Here is a 17,033-nt window from a genome sequence, read left to right on the forward strand (position 1 = left end):
TTTTTTTATTTTTTTTTTTGAGACGGAGTCTCACTCTGTCACCCAGGCTGGAGTGCAGTGGCCGGATCTCAGCTCACTGCAAGCTCCGCCTCCCGGGTTCACGCCATTCTCCGGCCTCAGCCTCCCGAGTAGCTGGGACTACAGGCGCCCGCCACCTCGCCCGGCTAGTTTTTTGTATTTCTTAATAGAGACGGGGTTTCACCGTGTTAGCCAGGATGGTCTTGATCTCCTGACCTCGTGATCCGCCCGTCTCGGCCTCCCAAAGTGCTGGGATTACAGGCTTGAGCCACCGCGCCCGGCCCTTTTTTTCTTTTTTTTAAATTTTAGAGACGGAGTTTTGCTCTTGTTGCCCAGGCTGGAGTGCGATGGTGCTATCTTGGTTCACCGCAACCTCTGCCTCCTGGGTTCAAGCAATTCTCCTGCCTCAGCTTCCTGAGTAGCTGGGATTATAGGCATGTGCCACGACGTAGGCCCAGCTAATTTTGTATTTTTAGTAGAGATGAGGTTTCTCAATGTTGATCAGGCTGGTCTAGGAACTCCGAACCTCAGGTGATCCACCCGCCTCGGCCTCCCAAAGTGCTGGGATTACAGATGTGAGCCACTGTGCCTGGCCAGTAATATATTTTTACATAAGAATTTGTGGGACAACTGAAGCAATAGTAAAATAAATTTATAGCTTTAAATGTTCACATTAGTAAAGAAGAAAGATACAGTGAGGTTAGAATAGCATTACACTGACGTAAAAGGAAATTATAAGGATAAAGATAGAAATTAATGAAAAGAACATAAACACATAATAGTATCCATAAAAACAAGTCAGTAATTGAAAAGAGTAATAGACAGATTTCTGGCAAGCAATTTTTTTTTGAGAGGAAGGGCACAAATAGCATTAGGAATGAAACAGCATAACTGGCGGCACGCTCAGGATTTCATGTCGGGTGAGAGGCTGGCTCTTTGATCAGCTCTGTGCTTAAAAATCCAAAACCTTAGATAAAATGGATAAAATTAAAAAGGAAGCAGCGAAACTAACTGAAGAAAACCTATAAATAGAAATCTGTAATCATGGAAGGTATGGAATCAGTATTTTAAAATCTTCCCCTTCTGCAAATCCACCCAGAGGGCTTTGCTGGTAAATACTAACAACATTCAAGAGACAGTCCTACCTTCACACAAACTCCTTTAGGGAACAGGAAAATAGAGAATATTCCTACTCATTGTATGAGACTAGCATAAGCCTAACGGCAACACCAGACAAGGGCAGTGCAGTGTGAGAACAAACATTTCAGGCCAGTCTGGTTATGAATATAGATGCAAAAATCTTAAGGAAAGAAACAATTACAAAACCCAAGCCAGGGAAATATTTTAAAAGTTGTAGTACCTTACGAAGAACTTTGTTTGCAAGAACCAACTCATCAGAAAATTTACAAATGTACCATATTAACAGATTAAAACAGAAAAAATTTGGTTATCTTAGAGGCAGAGACTATTTGATAAAATTCATTAGCCATTCATTTCCAAATTCTAGCAAACTTGGAATAATAGGGAACTTCCATAACCTGATAAAGGGCTTCTGAAAGGAAAAAAGCTTATAGCTAACACTGAACTTTACGGTAAAATATTGAAAATTGATCCTGTAACATCAAGAGCAAGACAAGGATACCGACTACCAGTGCTTCTATTTGATGGTGTAACTGGTGATCCTAGCCAATGCAGTAAGACAAGAAAAAGAAAAAGTATAAAGGACTAGAAAGAAGACACTAAACAGTCATCATTTGCAGGTGATGGGATTGTACATAGAATATGAAAAAATTTCTACAGATAAGTTATTAGAATTAAGAGTTATTTGAATTATTATTAGAATCAATAATTGGAATGACTTCTAATTAACAGTTTAGCAAGATTGTTGGGTGTAAATGAGTATACACAGTTGTTTCTCTGCATAAAAATAGATTATGAAAAGTTTAAAAGATACTACTTCCTAGGAATAATACTTAGTTCCTAGGAATAAATCTTACAAAAGTCGTACAAATCTCTATGGGAGATAAAGGGTAAAAATGAAAAAGATTAAATTCCACCAAAATATACTAAAACTTAAGTAAATGCAGAGATATCATGTCTTGGTTTGGAAAACTCGCTATTGTAATAACGCTTCTCCCCAAATTGATCTGGAATGCAATGCAATTCTGGCCAAAATCCCCAAAATATTTAATTTTTCTTGTTTCTTAACTTTTTTTGTGTGTGTGTGTGTGTGTGACAGAGTCTCGCTCTGTCACCCAGGCTGGAGTGCAGTGGCATGATCTCCACTCACTGCAAGCTCCGCCACCTCCCAGGTTCATGCCATTCTCCTGCCTCAGCCTCCCTAGAAGCTGGGACTATAGGTGCCTGCCACCACGCCTGGCTAATTTTTTTGTATTTTTAGTAGAGACGGGGTTTCACTGTGTTCTCCAGGATGGTCTCGATCTCCTGACCTCGTGATCCGCCCGCCTTGGCCTCCCAAAGTGCTGGAATTACAGACATGAGCCACTGCACTTGGCCCCTTGCACATTCTTAATTATCCTCACAAACACTGATGAGAATTCTTGATATCTGATACAGCAAATCACAATCTTGTTTTGGCTATTCTTGGCCCTCTGCTCTGCTCTAGTCATCTTAAAATCATCTTATCAAGTTAAAAAACAAAAGTTGGCCAAGGCTGAGGCAGGAGAATGGCGTGAACCTGGGAGGCGGAACTTGTAGTGAGCCGAGATCACGGCACTGCACTCCAGCCTGGGCAACAGAGCAAGACTCTGTCTCAAAAAAAAAAAAAAAAAAATGTGCAAGGATGGAAATAGATAAATGTAGGGAGCCCAGTAATAAACCCACGAAGACTTGACTTACGACAGAGGAGGCCCTGCATACCATGACACGAGGAGTGGATGGACTCTAGTCCATGCTGTCGGGATGAGTCAAGAAGAAAGTAATCCTAAGGGACAATCGGTAAAAGACTCAAATCGGCACCTCATAGGAGAGGAATCATGAGTGACCCATGAGTATATGAAAAGATGCACAGCCTCATTAAAGAACAGGGAAATGCAAATCAAAACCACAATCAAATGACTTTTCAGCCCACCAGATTGGCACACATGGGAAAGTAAGCTAATATTAAGCATCAGAGAGGTTATGAGACAACTCCTGGGGCAGCAAGACTGGTACTCGCTGCTGGACGGGACATAAACTTGTGCCACCATGTGGAAATACTTGTAGCATTCCTCAGTGAAGGCAGAGGTACCCATGACCCAGCAACTTGTGTATACATGTGAACAAGAACAAGCAGCAAAACCAAATGAGTATCCTTCAACAGAGGAATCATGACTTTTTTTTTCATAGAATGGAACAAAACAAATTCCAGCTCCACCTCAACACAGATGACTCTCAAAATGTGGAGTGAACAAAGCCAGCCACAAAGGAATGTGTACTATTCATATCAAGTTCGGAAAATAGGGACCTGGCATGGTGGCTCGCACCTGTAATCCTAGCATTTTGGAAGACTGAGGCAGCAGGCTCGCTTGAGTCCAGGAGTTTGAGACCAAACTGGGCAACACAGTGATACCCCATCTCGACAAAAATTAGAAAAAAAAATTTGCCGGGCGTGGTGACATGCCTGTAGACCCAGCTACTTGGGAGGCGGCGGTGGGAGGATCACTTGAGCATGGGAGGTGGAGGTGCAGTGAGATGGAGGCACAGTGAACTGTGCTTGTGCCACTGCACTCCGGCCTGGGTGACAGTGAGACCCTATCTGATAAATAAATGAAAACACACACATACATACACATAATATACATGTGTGGTGTGTGTGTATTCAGAAAATAGGCACAACTAGCTAAAGGTATTCCTATGAGATAAACTAGAAGGAAAAGCAAGAGAAAGGCTAATAGTTCACAATGTTTGGGGTAGGAATGTCATTGGGGAGGCACTTTCTGGTCCCTGTGAGGCAGCAGTGGTGTCTGAACACTTGCAGTGCCCCACAAGAAGGAAGGAGATGTGGGTTTTATTTTATATGTACTCATATATACACAGATCTGTCTACACATAAATGAAAGATGCACATCACAGCACTGACACTTAACATTAGATGCACTCAGATGTTTTAGAGTCTTTGTGTGTGTGTGTGTGTGTGTGTGTGTGTGTTTTTGTAGGTTTTTAAAAAAATTTTTTCTCTGTTCTTTTTTTTAAAGCCAGTTGTGACCCACTAAATTGATTTTGTCACTCCCTGTTTGAAAGTGTTTTATTGCTTAAGTTGAGTGGTAAGTATGTAGCTGTTTGTTTTATTCCTTTTTATACAGGACTCATCCATTTTATGTACGCTTCTGTCAGAAAGCAGAAACCACTCAAAGCACGTGGGGAGAAGATGCCTCTGTGCCTCTAGAGAGCCTGGGCTGAGCTGGGAGGGCTGCCTGGGGTCCCTTGTCTGGGGAGGGAGCCTGGATTCTGTGGGGAGATAGGTTTGTTTCAGGTAGTCCATTGAAGTGGGGTTGAGCTCAGGAGCCCTTTGGAAGCCCCCTGTATGGTGGGGAGCTTGGAGAAGACCTCTTTCAGCTGCTTCCTCTGGTCAGTACTGGAGGACAGGGAGAGGCTATCCTGGGACATCCTGGCCTAGCATGCTCCCTTCCCAGGGTTGTTGGCCCTGGGCCCCAGCTGTGTCCCTCTTTGCTGGCGTGGGACAGTACCCTTTCGATGGCTGTCTCTCCTGGCACAGGGCACAGACCCTGGTGTGGCCGGCAGTATCCTTTTCCCTCCTCACCCCAGCTGCCCAGACCCTCTGCAGGCATTTCTGAGCCCTGACCTTGCCTTCCAACAGGTACCAAGCCAGCTGCCTCTGTTGACCCATGGGGGGTGCCCACTGGAGCCAGCACACAGTCTGTCCCCAAGAACTCGGACCCCTGGGCAGCTTCACAGCAGCCTGCCTCCAGTGCCGGGAAAACAGCTTCTGACGCATGGGGTGCAGTCTCCTCCACCAAGCCCGTGTCTGCCTCTGGTGAGCCCCTCACTCACCCACCTTTCTGCCTGGCCTCTGAGAGCCCATGGGCCCTGCAGCCGCTCCTGGCTCCTAGGCATCAGCTCTGTTGCTTTGCTTGCATTTGCTCCCCTCCTCCCCCTTAACCTTTGTTCCTGATCCCCAGATCCCAGGCACCCCAGTGTGACAGTGAGTGCGAGCGAGTTCCCAGGTTTTGTGCACTGGTACCTCCCTCCAAATTGAGGGGGCTTCTGATGGGGTGTTGAGAGAGGAGACTGCCCTGGGCCCATAGCCTGTGGGTCCTGTCCTCACCCCTGGGGGACTGGGCAGGCTGGCCTCTGGGCAGTCCTTCTGGTGCCTTCCTACAGACCCTCATCCAAGCAACCAGACCCAGCTTGATGCGCCTCCACCACTGCCAGCACCGCTTTCCCTTTTGGGGTGGGGGTGGTAGAAGCACTAGCAGGTGAGCATCCCACACCCTGTCCTGGGAGGCCGGGCTCCCTGTCTTGCCTCCCAGCGCACTGGTGACCCGATCCTGTCTTGCCTTTTTGGCTCTCAGAATTCTCCTCCATGAGGCAGGGTAAGCGGGGAGAGGCCCCTGTTGCCAGCCCATCCTGAGGGTGTGCACTGGGCAGTGGAGTTGCCACGAAGTCCTGTGAGGTGCTCCCAGTCACTGGCCTCTATGTCCACCCAGGGTCCTTTGAGCTCTTCAGTAATCTGAATGGTACAATTAAAGACGACTTTTCTGAATTTGACAACCTTCGGACTTCAAAAAGAACAGGTATGTACAGGTGATGGTGGTTTCTGTAATCCTCCGTGCATTTGACCAGCTCAGTTATTGCAGAAATAGTAGTTTTCAAAACCCTTCAACTTTCTGCATGTTCTTTGTATTTTGATCTTGGGAGCCTGAAGCTTCTCATTCTAAGAAGTCGTACATCAATAGTTAAAAATCACAAAGTGGAGTCCCCCAGGACTGTGTCTCCAGGTTAAGAAGCCCCAAGACTTCGTGCAGATTCCACAGCCCCAGCCTCCCCAGCTCACAGTGGGCCTCACGTCCGGCCTGATCCAGCACTTCCATTCACCTTCCTTCTGCTAACTTCCAGTCCTCAGAGGGCCTCCTTTTCCCAGACAGCAACCTTTGGGCATCAGTGGGGCCAGCCTCTGCCCTGTGTTGTCACCTCTCAGGTGACAGCTCCAGCCCAGCAGACCCACAGTCCAGTCTCCAGACCTGTTTTCCTTCCCTGTGTGCCCCTGGGATGGAAGGGTATCAGGTGAATGCAGAAGGAAGGGGCGTGTGGGCCAAGGTGGGCCTGGAGGCTGGAGGGAGAAGGCCTGGGATTCATTCTTCACACACCCTATTTGGCCTGTGGTGTGGCAGCCTCTGTCCATCTCTGGGCCACATCTCCCAGCCATGCATGGCAACGTCTCTCTTTTTTCTTTCCTCTCGGCTTCTGCTGCTTGCCCCACCAATTTCCCTACCACCTCTCTCCCAGTCTCTTCCTTCTCTCCCTTCTTTTTTAGCCCTCTCTACCAACTGCAGCCACAAGGCTGGCTAGGCCCTGGTGTGAGGTACAAGCAACCTGGCACCCATGACCCCACTTGACCCCCTTGACCTCCTCCAACACCTCTCAGTTCAGGAGCTCCCCGCCGGGAGACGGAGGCAGCTTTGAGAATGTGCTGCTTTTCTGGGTCTTTGCTGCGTTAATAAGATTCCATGTGTCTTCTCTGCAGGCCAAAGTATAGCCTAACTTGTCCTTGCCTCCCACTCCGTGCCTCAGTGAGAAGGCAGCTTGGCCATTGTTACACGTCAGCTTTTGAAACATTCATCCCCTGCTGGTGCAGTGGCTCATGCCTGCAATCCTGGCACTTTGGGAGGGCCAGCGTGGGAGGATTGCTCGAGCCCAGGAGTTTCAGACTAGCCTAGGCAACATAGTGAGACCCCCGTCTCTTCAAAAAAATTTAAAAATTAGCCAGATGTGGTCGTGTGCACCTGCCTGTGGTCCCAGCTACTCAAGAGGCTGAGGCGGGAGGATCCCCTGAGCCCAGGAGATCGAGACTGCAGTGAGCCTTGATCGCCCAGGCTGGAGTGCACTGGCATTATTGGTTGTTTTTTGTTTTGTTTGTTTGTTTTTGAGTCTTCTTTGCTCAGTTCACATTGTCAGATAGAGTTGTCCTTCCCCTTGCCTCAACTTTTATGGATTAACAGATTGAAAACATTTTCTCATGACTTTAAAATTTGTTAAAAATACTTTGTTGCTATATAATCTCTCTTTGTATGGCTCAGCAATAATTCATTAATTTGGGGGAGGACACTTTAGGTTGATATCAAGTTTTGCTACTGTAAGTGATGCTGTTGTGAAGCTCTTTGTGCTTACAGTGTACCCTGTTCACATTTTACATTATTTGCCTAGACCAGATTCCTAGAAATGGGGTTACTGAGGGAGAGAATGACTGTTGTTAAGAACTCCTGTACCATGAAGCATCCTGTCATGGCAGTCACTTTTCTACTGGCCTGTGTCACCTCTATGGGCTGAATGAAAAAAAAAAAAACAATTTGCTCTCTTTTTACTATCAAGAAGTTCATGTTTATTGTGGAAAATTTAGTAAATGGAAAATGTTTAAAAAAAAAAAAAAAAAAAAGTAAATTGCCCATGCCTAGCCTCTACCCCAAAATGACATCTTGGTATTCTGGAGGAATGAGCTGTACACACTCTTTTGTAACCTGTTTTTTTTCCCACTTAGTATTTTGATAAGCTTTCTTTGCTCATCATTAGGTATTCTTCTGTCCCTGCATTCTGGTGTTTGGTTATATGGACACTTGATTTATCTAACCCAGCCCATGACTAGCTGTGTGTCGTCACGTGGCACTGTCAGGCAGGCATGTTCCCAGGAGGCCATGTTTTGTGTTAAGTACACAGTCTTAGGCTCTCCCTGCCACACTCACCCTGCCATTTGTGTCCTTGTTTTGCAGCCGAATCTGTGACCTCTCTGCCATCCCAAAACAATGGAACTACCAGCCCTGACCCCTTTGAGTCTCAACCCCTGACCGTTGCCTCAAGCAAGCCCAGCAGTGCCCGGAAAACACCTGAGTCCTTCCTGGGCCCCAACGCAGCCCTGGTGAACCTGGACTCACTGGTGACCAGGCCCGCCCCACCAGCCCAGTCCCTCAACCCTTTCCTGGCACCAGGTAGGCTCTCATCCCAGGCTTCATCCGGCTGCCTGCTATGCCTGAGAATGGGTGTGCAGCAGGCCTCTTGGGGGCTCTTCCACTGTGTGACAGGGAAGGGGTGGGACTAGCTGGAAACTCTAGATTAGCACACATGCCCTCGCCAGGGCCGCCTGGGGTGGGGTGTGGAAGCCGTTGTCAGTTATGTGGGGAGGGTATGGGTAGGAAATAGCTCCTTTCCTCTCAGTTGAGACTGCCAAGCAGAAGCTGTCCCTGACTTGGTGCCCCCCGGTTGTGAGACCCTCAAGGGAGTGTCAGTTCTAAGACAGGTGGAGTAGGGTGGGCTGCTAGGGGTGAGGAAGAGCCAGGGTTTGACGTGTAGCACACCTTTCTTGGGAAAAATGTAACTTAGCCCTTGGGTACAAGCCTTCCTCCAGGTCCCTCGCTTACACTCCTGGTGCCAGAGTCTGCGTCCTGCCCTCAAGGCTCCACGTTGGCTGCTGGACAAGCCCCCAGCTGTTCAATTGGGTATCCAGGGCCATTATGGCCTGGCCCCACTCTCCTCTTCCCTGCCTGTGTGCATGAAACCCTTGTGACACCCAGCCCCTTGGCACCCCTCAACCTGTAGAGCCCTTCCTTAAACCCAGGCTGTTACACACTCAGTTTCCCCTGCCTGGAATGTCCTCCCTCCTCTTCCCCAATGAAAGCATCTTACTCCTCCTTCGACACCCAGTTCAGATGACCCCCCTTCTAGGAAGTCCCCCCAGCCCCTTTCCTCACATGTTTCCCAAGGCCTTGGGTGTCCCCCAGGGCAGGAATGTGTCACCCTCAAGTGTTCAGCCCCTGACTGGCCCCACCATGTAGGGATCTGAGGATCTTGGGCCACCGTCCCTGACAGTACCTTGCAGAGGAGAATGACCACTGAACTTACAGAGGCTGAGGTTGGGGACCCTTGGACAGAAGTGAGGTGTGTGGAGTTCCTGGGTCCTGGCCAACCCCGAGGTCCTGCGATGGGTGAGGACATGGCTGCCCCTAGAGGAGGTGGTTCCCCGGGTGGAACTAGATTAGCTTTCAGGCTCCTCAGCCAGCCAGGAGTCTGTGTCTGCCCCAGGAGGCCTTATGCCTCTTCTGCCCAGAGAGCCCTTGAAGGCCCTGCAGGAGCTCTAGTGGTCATCTGTGTCCATCAGCTCTTGGTAGGCACCTGGCTGGAGGCCTGAGGCAGCTTTGTTGGCTGCACACCAGTCATGGTCCCTGGGGGCTGCAGCCGAGATGGAGGAGGTTTGGGCAGCTCTGCTGGACATACAGGGCCATTCTCTAGGCCACTCAGGGTAGGGCCAGGCTGCCTGGAAGAGTTGGTGCCGGCAGCACACACAATTTTGCAAAGAAAAGGCTTTCTAGTGTGAGGTAAATTCTGGAGACACTGGGAAAGACAAGGCTGCATCAGCTTCTTGAATGCAGGACTTCTAGCCTTCGCGATGTCGTATGTGGGTCCCTGGGTGCAGTGTGGGCACTACCACACGAGCCACACGCTGCCAGTTCCATGTCCCCCTCAGCAAACAGAATGAGGGAGCAGTGGCAGCTGATGGCTGGTGAAGGTGTCCTGGGTGCGCCAGCCCTGCAGAGGAGCCAGGGTGCCCCGAGATGGCTGTGTTCCTGGCACGGCCTTGTTCAGCTTTGTAACGCTGGACAAATCACTTGGCCTCTCACAGCCTCAATCTCCTCATCCTTTAAAGTGCAGATTCATGCAGTCAGCAGATATTTGCTATTGTCTGCCATGGACTTGGCTGGCACCGTCACGGGCTCTGAGGGCACAGCAGGGACCAGAACACCCGCATGTAGTCCCTGACCTGAGAGCTCAGAAGGCCGCACCCTGACGGCTCAGCCTCTGCCCCTTCTTCTGTCTCCCCAGGTGCACCCGCCACCTCGGCCCCTGTTAACCCCTTCCAGGTGAACCAGCCCCAGCCGCTGACGCTGAACCAGCTTCGAGGGAGCCCAGTCCTGGGGACCAGCACATCCTTTGGGCCTGGCCCAGGAGTGGAGTCCGTGGCTGTGGCCTCGATGACCTCCACGGCCCCACACCCAGCTCTGGGGGCCACTGGTTCCTCTCTGACCCCACTGGGCCCTGCAACGATGAACATGGTGGGCAGTGTGGGTATCCCCCCATCTGCAGCCCAGGCCACCGGCACAACCAACCCTTTCCTTCTCTAGTGCCTGGCTTGGGACCCACCCAGAGCACCTGTGCTGGAGGATGCCGAGCAGGGACTCTCGTCTGTAGGACGGGATCCAAGAGTTTGGGGATTAGGGGTATTAGGGCTTTTCAGCTCCAGCTTCCTGATGAAAGGGCTGTCTTTACAGCCCCAACCCTCAGACCCTCGCCTTCCAAGGCAGGCCCACTTGGCCTGGCCTGCTCTCACCACCTCCTCCTAAGCACTCAGGTCCTGGCAGGGCCCCTCTGAGGCCTTGGATGAGGAGGTGGAGTCATCAGTGTTGCCCTTGCCCCCAGCCTCAGCCAGAGGGTCTCCAGGACGTTGCCTGTCCCAGGACTTGGGACAGTGGCCTCATCTTTGTCCTCCCCACCCCCCAGCCCTAGGGACACCCCAGGCAGTCCTGGGTGTGGACACGATGAAGCACCTGCTCCATAAGACACTGACCTTTTGGGGAAGTGGTTGTGCATATTTTATTTTTCTTTGACTCGTGTGAGTTCAAAGTAAACCACCACCACCATGGACAACTCTTGAATTAAATCCACTAGAGCGAGCTTTAAAACTAATCTGAGCATAACCCCCAACGTGGCTCTATGCTTGTGTACCTTTGCACATATTTTGTTTAGTACAGTTTCATATTTGAGTTTGCAGAATTATCTAATAGTCTTTTTTTGGCTAATATTTTTATAACGTGGTTCTTATTTAACTGTCTAGTTTTGATAGAATTTACCAGGTCTGGCTGAATGAAGATATTGGCACGTGTTATTTTAGTGGTTTAAATCCTCTTATTTATGGTTTTAACTCTAAGAAAATTTTAAAAGGAAGAGATGTTTGGATGACAAAAAAAAAAATGCCTTATTGAAAAACTAAAGCAAATTCTTTATAGGAAGAAAATATGGGAATTTGATTACACATAGATGATGTTTATTTAAAAAAAAAAAAAAAAAACTACAACAGCAACAAAAAATCCTAGCCTCCAGTTGCCTTTTCCTTTCTTTAACTCCTGTTTTTGGTGAATTACTAAACTGATTGACTTTCAGCCTTTTTGGCTAGATCCTGAGTGAGAGGCCATTTTTCTTACTGATATACCAACATCCTGAAAGTTAAAGAAAAAAACCTAATGTATGAATGTGACTCACCAGTTTTTATCAACTAATTCCTTTTTTTAATTAAAGGCATGCAGGGATTAACAAGGACTTCTGTTTACAATGGAAATCTGAAATGGAAGAAACATCTTTAACCTTGTGTGTCTGTGATCTCCTCTGTCTTAATCCACGCTCAGGCTAAAGATGGGGATAATGTGGAAATGGCAGTTGTCCTGAGGGCATGGGGGTGGGGGTGCTTCTGTGCCCATGGGTCCCTGGGCAATAGTCCCTAGGCTAAGACGGGAGTGGGGGCCTAAGGGACCAGGGCTGGCCCTGATCCACCTACCTGCTAACTCCAGACATTATTTTTAAGTTGGAGACCTAAAAATAATTCTCTTGTATTTTGGAGATGAAGAAAAAAGTCATTCACCCGGGACAGATTTTTAACAAACATGCGTTAATATTACCTCCCTCTTCTAAACTCCTGCTGTCCTCACCTCACCCACCACTGTAAAAGTATTACGTCATGCATTAAAGACCAGAAAAAACTTGCTTTTACCCAGGGAAGAGACATTCCCCCAATCCTGTGTCTGGGCAGCTTGCCTGGTGGACGTTTCTGGCCCCGTTTCCACCATGGGAATTTCTCACCTCCAGCTCTAAGGGCAGCCGACCACCTGCCAGCCCCTCTCTGGTTCCAGAAGATCTAACCCTTCGCACTAGCGTAGGAGAGATCTTAAATGGTCTCCGGGCTGCTGGGACATGCAGGCTGTGAGTGAGGACTGCACCCACTCATGCTGTTCCTGAGGCCGCCCTCTCCAGTCCCAGGAGCCATGTCTAGAGTTCCTGACCAGCCACCCTCTGCCAGAACTGCAGGCCTGGGGCTGGGCCTTAGGCTCCCGCTGCCATTCGGGTAAGCCGGTGGCTGGTCTCTTCTGCCAGGGGAAGGGTGGGTGGGGAGGTGCAGTGGGATGGGAGGCGGGATGCTTGCCCAGAAAGGTGCTTTCCTTCAGATGGTGCAGGGTCTGGGCCAGCCTTACAGGTCAGTAGACCAGACTCGACTACTTGGGGTCAGTGATTCTTTTGTAACAGAAGAGCCCTTCATGACACGACTTTGAGGCCCCAACATGACAGCCACTGGGCCACCAGGACCCAAGAAGACAGCCCCCCACCCCATCTTCTGGCACAGGCCATCCCGAGTGCATGTCCCTGTTGCCCACTGCACTGATCATGAAGCCACCGGCCACTGCCACGCGTGTTGGCACCTGTGCCATCATGCTCCCTCCTGATGGGCACTGTGGTGGAGGAAGTCACCCAGCTGTTTCTCAGTCCCAGAGGCCGGTGGCTGGTTTTGAACTTGTGTTGACTGTTGATACTTATTTACTGTATAAATATAATTTATCATTTGTACCATGATGCGGTTTCTGGCTGTGTCCTTCTCCCACCTCATCTTCATCAGTCCTGTTCCACTGGAGGGGGGTGGGAGGTAAGGGAGCCGATTCCTGTGGAGCTTGGTCTGCAGTCAATGAGGCCACCAGCCTGGTCCTAGTACCCGTGTGAGCCAGGCATTTGGTTGCCCCTGAACCTCAGGGAAAGGGGGTGGGAGGCCTGCCCTTGGTGAGGTGCTGAGACTGGTGGCCTGCACGGGTGTGCTGGGGGAAGTGCTAGCCACTGCCCCTTACCCTTCCTGCGTCCGCCCTCCTAATGTGGCCTGGTCACTGGTGGAGACTGCTTTGGATGAGGTGGAAGTGACAGTGTGCCAGGTCCCCAGAGGCTTCCTGTGCTCTACCTCCTCTCGTGTCCATGCTGCAGAAGAGCTGCTCTGGGAAGCCACCACCTGTCAGCCGGGGCAGCGGAGGGAGGGAGTGCATGGAGCTGCCCAGCCAACTGTGTGTTCCTGAGAGGAAGGGCCTGTTGGAGCCACTGGTTCTTAGGTGGCTTGCTGTGCAACAGCTGACCGACACAGAGGGCCTGTGCCTCAGAGCCGCCGACCAGAGGAGGGCAGCGGCGAGAGGACACGTGCACCTCCAGGCAGCAGAGGTGGAAGAGGTGCTCCGGTCATGGGAGGAGGCAAGGCCGAGGCAGAGGCGGCTGGGAGACGCTGATGGGAAGGGTTGGAGAGGCCCTGAGACGAACCTGGAGGGAGGCCTGGGACTGCCCTGCAGCCCTCTGCTCTCTGTGTGAGTGCCTGGCTCCCAGTGTCCACGCAAGGACAAACGGACAAGCTTGACTGAGAGCTAGGAGGCTAGGGGCTGGTGGCAGGGGGTGCCCGTTCAGTGCAGGGGACAGGAGAGAGAGAGAAGGGTGTGTGGGATGCTCTTGTTTACGCTGCAGTAACACATCTCCAGGTCTCAGCGGCTTCCCACAAGTTTTTCACAGAAGTCAGTGACTCAGGGACTCAAGCCTCTTTCATGTTGAGACACTGCTTTGACAGACAGCCCTGAAGGTAGCTATGAAGGGAAAAATGGACAAGGGCCAAGCATAGATTTCTTACAGCCAGCCCTGGAATTGCCGCACTGCCACCCACACCAGTGCCAGAATTAGGCCCTCGGCCCCCATCCAGATGTGGGGGGATGGGCAAGTGCAGGCTTCCTTTGTGGCGGAGGGCAGGAGTGGGGGAAATGGGCTTGGTTAACATTGCCAGTCCGGGTCACAGCGGACTCTGGCTCCCAGAGAGTTATTTCAGTCTTCTTCTCAAACAGACCATAAGGTCCTGTGTCCTGGGCTCTGGGGGGTATAGAGCCTTCTCCAGCACAGCAGACACAGCCTATGAACTAGAAAGACCTATGATCTGTGCCCTTCCCCCAACAATAACAACAAAGCGGGGCAGGGGTCGGTCCCCACAGGGCAACTCCATTTGGAGGAGCAGAGAATGGGAGAGGCCCCACAGTGCTGGAAGCTGCAGCAGACGGAGGTCGCCTTGCGGGTGAGGAGGGAAAGGACCTAATGGTGCCCTGCTCTGGGCTCTGCCCCCTGGTGGGGAGCTAGCCTTTTTTTGTATTCCCTTGGCTGCAGCTCTTGGGCCAAGCTCAGCTTTCTCACCTGCTGCCTGTGGGTGGATTGTTCCGGGCCAGGACCTGTTTTGAGTGAGCCAGAGGCTTCAGTCCAGGCTCATGGGCCTTGTAGAGGCACAGTTCCCTCAAAAATGTGACAGTCTTTGTGCTTCTCATCAGTTCCATGTGCAAATAACTGCATTATTTTGGTCAGAGTGTTATTTGGTGGCCCCCGATGGACCTTGTCTCCCAGTGTGGTCTCCCTTACCTGATGGGCATGGCCATATGACTAGATGGGGCCAGTGGCATGATGGCAGCAGGGGTTTGATAAACGCCTGCACACGGAGCTCGACGTCCTGGCATGTTCTGCTGGCAGCCCACCTGTCGTACTATGAGAGGTTCAAACACGTGGCAGAGGCGACATGGGGGAGAACGGAGGTGTTCTGTCAGTAGCCCCCATGAGCCCCAGACAACAGCCCACCATGTGAGTAATCATGTTGGTCAGCTCAGTGGAACAGCTCCAGCTAGAATCAAGTGTAGCACAGCTGCCCAGCTGAGCCCAGTCCCCTATAGGATCATAAGTGATAAATGATAGTGGTTTTAAATGACAGTTTTGGGGTAATTTGTTACACAGCAATAGACAACTCAAGCACACAAAATTATTTCCTAGACATAAGCTGTCTTATTTTCTTGCTGTCTTACCTCCATGCTTCTCAATGGTAGCTACCATGAGGCCATCTGGGATCATGACGGGAGAGCCACCCCCTTAATTCCATATTTACCAAAAGACTAAGTTATTTTGTTCAGATGATAAGTTTTATTACGCCTTTATTGTTCAAAGCAATTTTCAATCTTATCTCATTAGAGTTCTAGAAAGTCTCCTTTTGCAATGTTTTGATGCTAATTTTTTTTTTAGATTCTTTGTTGCCTTTCATTTCTGCTTGCAAACTAGCCAGTTCTTTCCTCCTTACTGTGATAGCATTCCAAAATGCAGTCAACAGTAGCCAACTCACACTGCACATCCTCTCTGGTCTGTCCCTTTCCCCTAGAGCTGCTGGCTCTGGGGCACATAACCTGCCTCCCAAGTTAGCAAGAGAGTCTTAGCAAATGTCTTGTATTTGCATAATACGGATCTCCTGCTGTCCAGCTTATGAGCTGTATTCTTTTTGCCTGCCACGCAACTGCTTAGCCAATGACACTGTTTGTTTTTTCTGTTTTTTGGCTGCAGCAGAAACCCACTCCTTATTTCCATATCATTTGCAATAGAATAGGCTGTGCAGGATCAAATAACCCCAAGCTCTCATTGGCTGAGCACAGTATCTTATGAATATTTCTCACTCACAAAAAGCCTGATGGAGATGTTCCTGGCAGTGCTCTGCAAGCTGGGGTGCCCAGACCCAGGCTCCTCTCTTAGGATGCTGCTGTCTTCAACGTGTGCCTCAAAGGGTGCCATGGACAAGAACAAGGAGAAGTGCTCGTGCGACACTGAAGTGGGTCAGACCTCTCAGTGGTGAACATCCTTTTCATACTTTGCTTTGGCTATAACTACTGACATGGACCCACGTTGATGCAACGGGCCTGGGAAATGTAGTCTTCGGGTGTGCCAGGAGAAAAGGGAGATAGTCTGGTGAACATGCAGCTTTGGGGCAGTGGCTGACAGCACGGACAGCAAGTGAGCGGGGACCTGCGGGCCGTATGCCTCGACTGTCCTCATGGAGGGGGTCCCACATGCCCAACCACCCCCCAACCCCAGCTTCCCAGGCACTCACGCCTTCAGCCTCTAAATCTCACTGCATCATCTCTTGCCTTGACTGGGCAGGGACGCAAGGAGCTTTGTGAAGTGACAGTGACATTTCTGTGCCTTTGGGGCTGGGTTGTTCATTCTTTTTCTTTTTTGAGACGGAGTCTCCCTCTGTTGCCCAGGCTGGAGTGCAGTGGTGCAGTCTTGGCTCACTGCAACCTCCGCCTCTGGGATTCAAGCGATTCTCCTGCCTCAGCCTCCCGAGTAGCTAGGATTACAGGCGCCTGCTACCTGTAACGCCTGGCTAACTTTTTGTATTTTTAGTAGAGACGGGGTTTCACCATGTTGGCCAGGCTGGTCTTACAGTCCTACCTCAGGTGATCCGCCTGCATCAGCCTCCCAAAGTGCTGGGATTACAGGCGTAAACCACCACGCCCGGCCTGGTTGTGCATTCTTAAAGTATTCTGGGCCAGGCGCGGTGGCTCACGCCTGTAATCCCAACACTTTGGGAAGCTGATGCAGGCAGATCACCTGAGGTCAGGAGTGGAAGACCGGCCTGGCCAACATGGTGAAACCCTGTCTCTACAAAAATACAAAAATTAGCCAGTTGCAGTGGCACATGCCTGTAATTTTAAGCTACTCAGGAGGCTGAGGCAGGAGAATCACTTGAACCCGGGAGGCAGAGGTTTCAGTGAGCCAGGATTGTGCCACTGCACTCCAGCCTGGGCAAGAGAGTAAGACCCTGTCTCAAAAAAAAAAAAAAAAAAAAAAAAAAGTTACGCATTTTGTTGTATGTAAATGTCCTCTCAGAAGAACACACTAAAGCCAGACACTGGATTCTGGTTAATGGTAAG

At 50.1% G+C, this 17,033-nt stretch overlaps 1 protein-coding gene across 4 annotated transcripts in view; it reads left to right on the forward strand.

Moving 5' to 3' along the window:
* EPN2 (epsin 2) overlaps positions 1 to 12,861 on the forward strand; it is a 100,548-nt gene extending 87,687 nt beyond the window's left edge. For all 4 annotated transcript variants that reach the window (XM_003912446.4, XM_003912445.4, XM_009189848.4 and 1 more), the window contains 4 exons: positions 4,838 to 5,014; positions 5,688 to 5,774; positions 7,965 to 8,180; positions 10,069 to 12,861. In XM_003912446.4, coding sequence (XP_003912495.1) covers positions 4,838 to 5,014; positions 5,688 to 5,774; positions 7,965 to 8,180; positions 10,069 to 10,367 — 779 coding nt within the window. In that variant the 3' untranslated portion in view covers positions 10,368 to 12,861. The remainder of the gene's footprint in view (positions 1 to 4,837; positions 5,015 to 5,687; positions 5,775 to 7,964; positions 8,181 to 10,068) is intronic.
* The last annotated feature ends 4,172 nt before the right edge of the window (positions 12,862 to 17,033 follow it).

Source organism: Papio anubis, chromosome 17 (assembly GCF_008728515.1).
Source record: "Papio anubis isolate 15944 chromosome 17, Panubis1.0, whole genome shotgun sequence".
Lineage (NCBI taxonomy): Eukaryota > Metazoa > Chordata > Mammalia > Primates > Cercopithecidae > Papio > Papio anubis.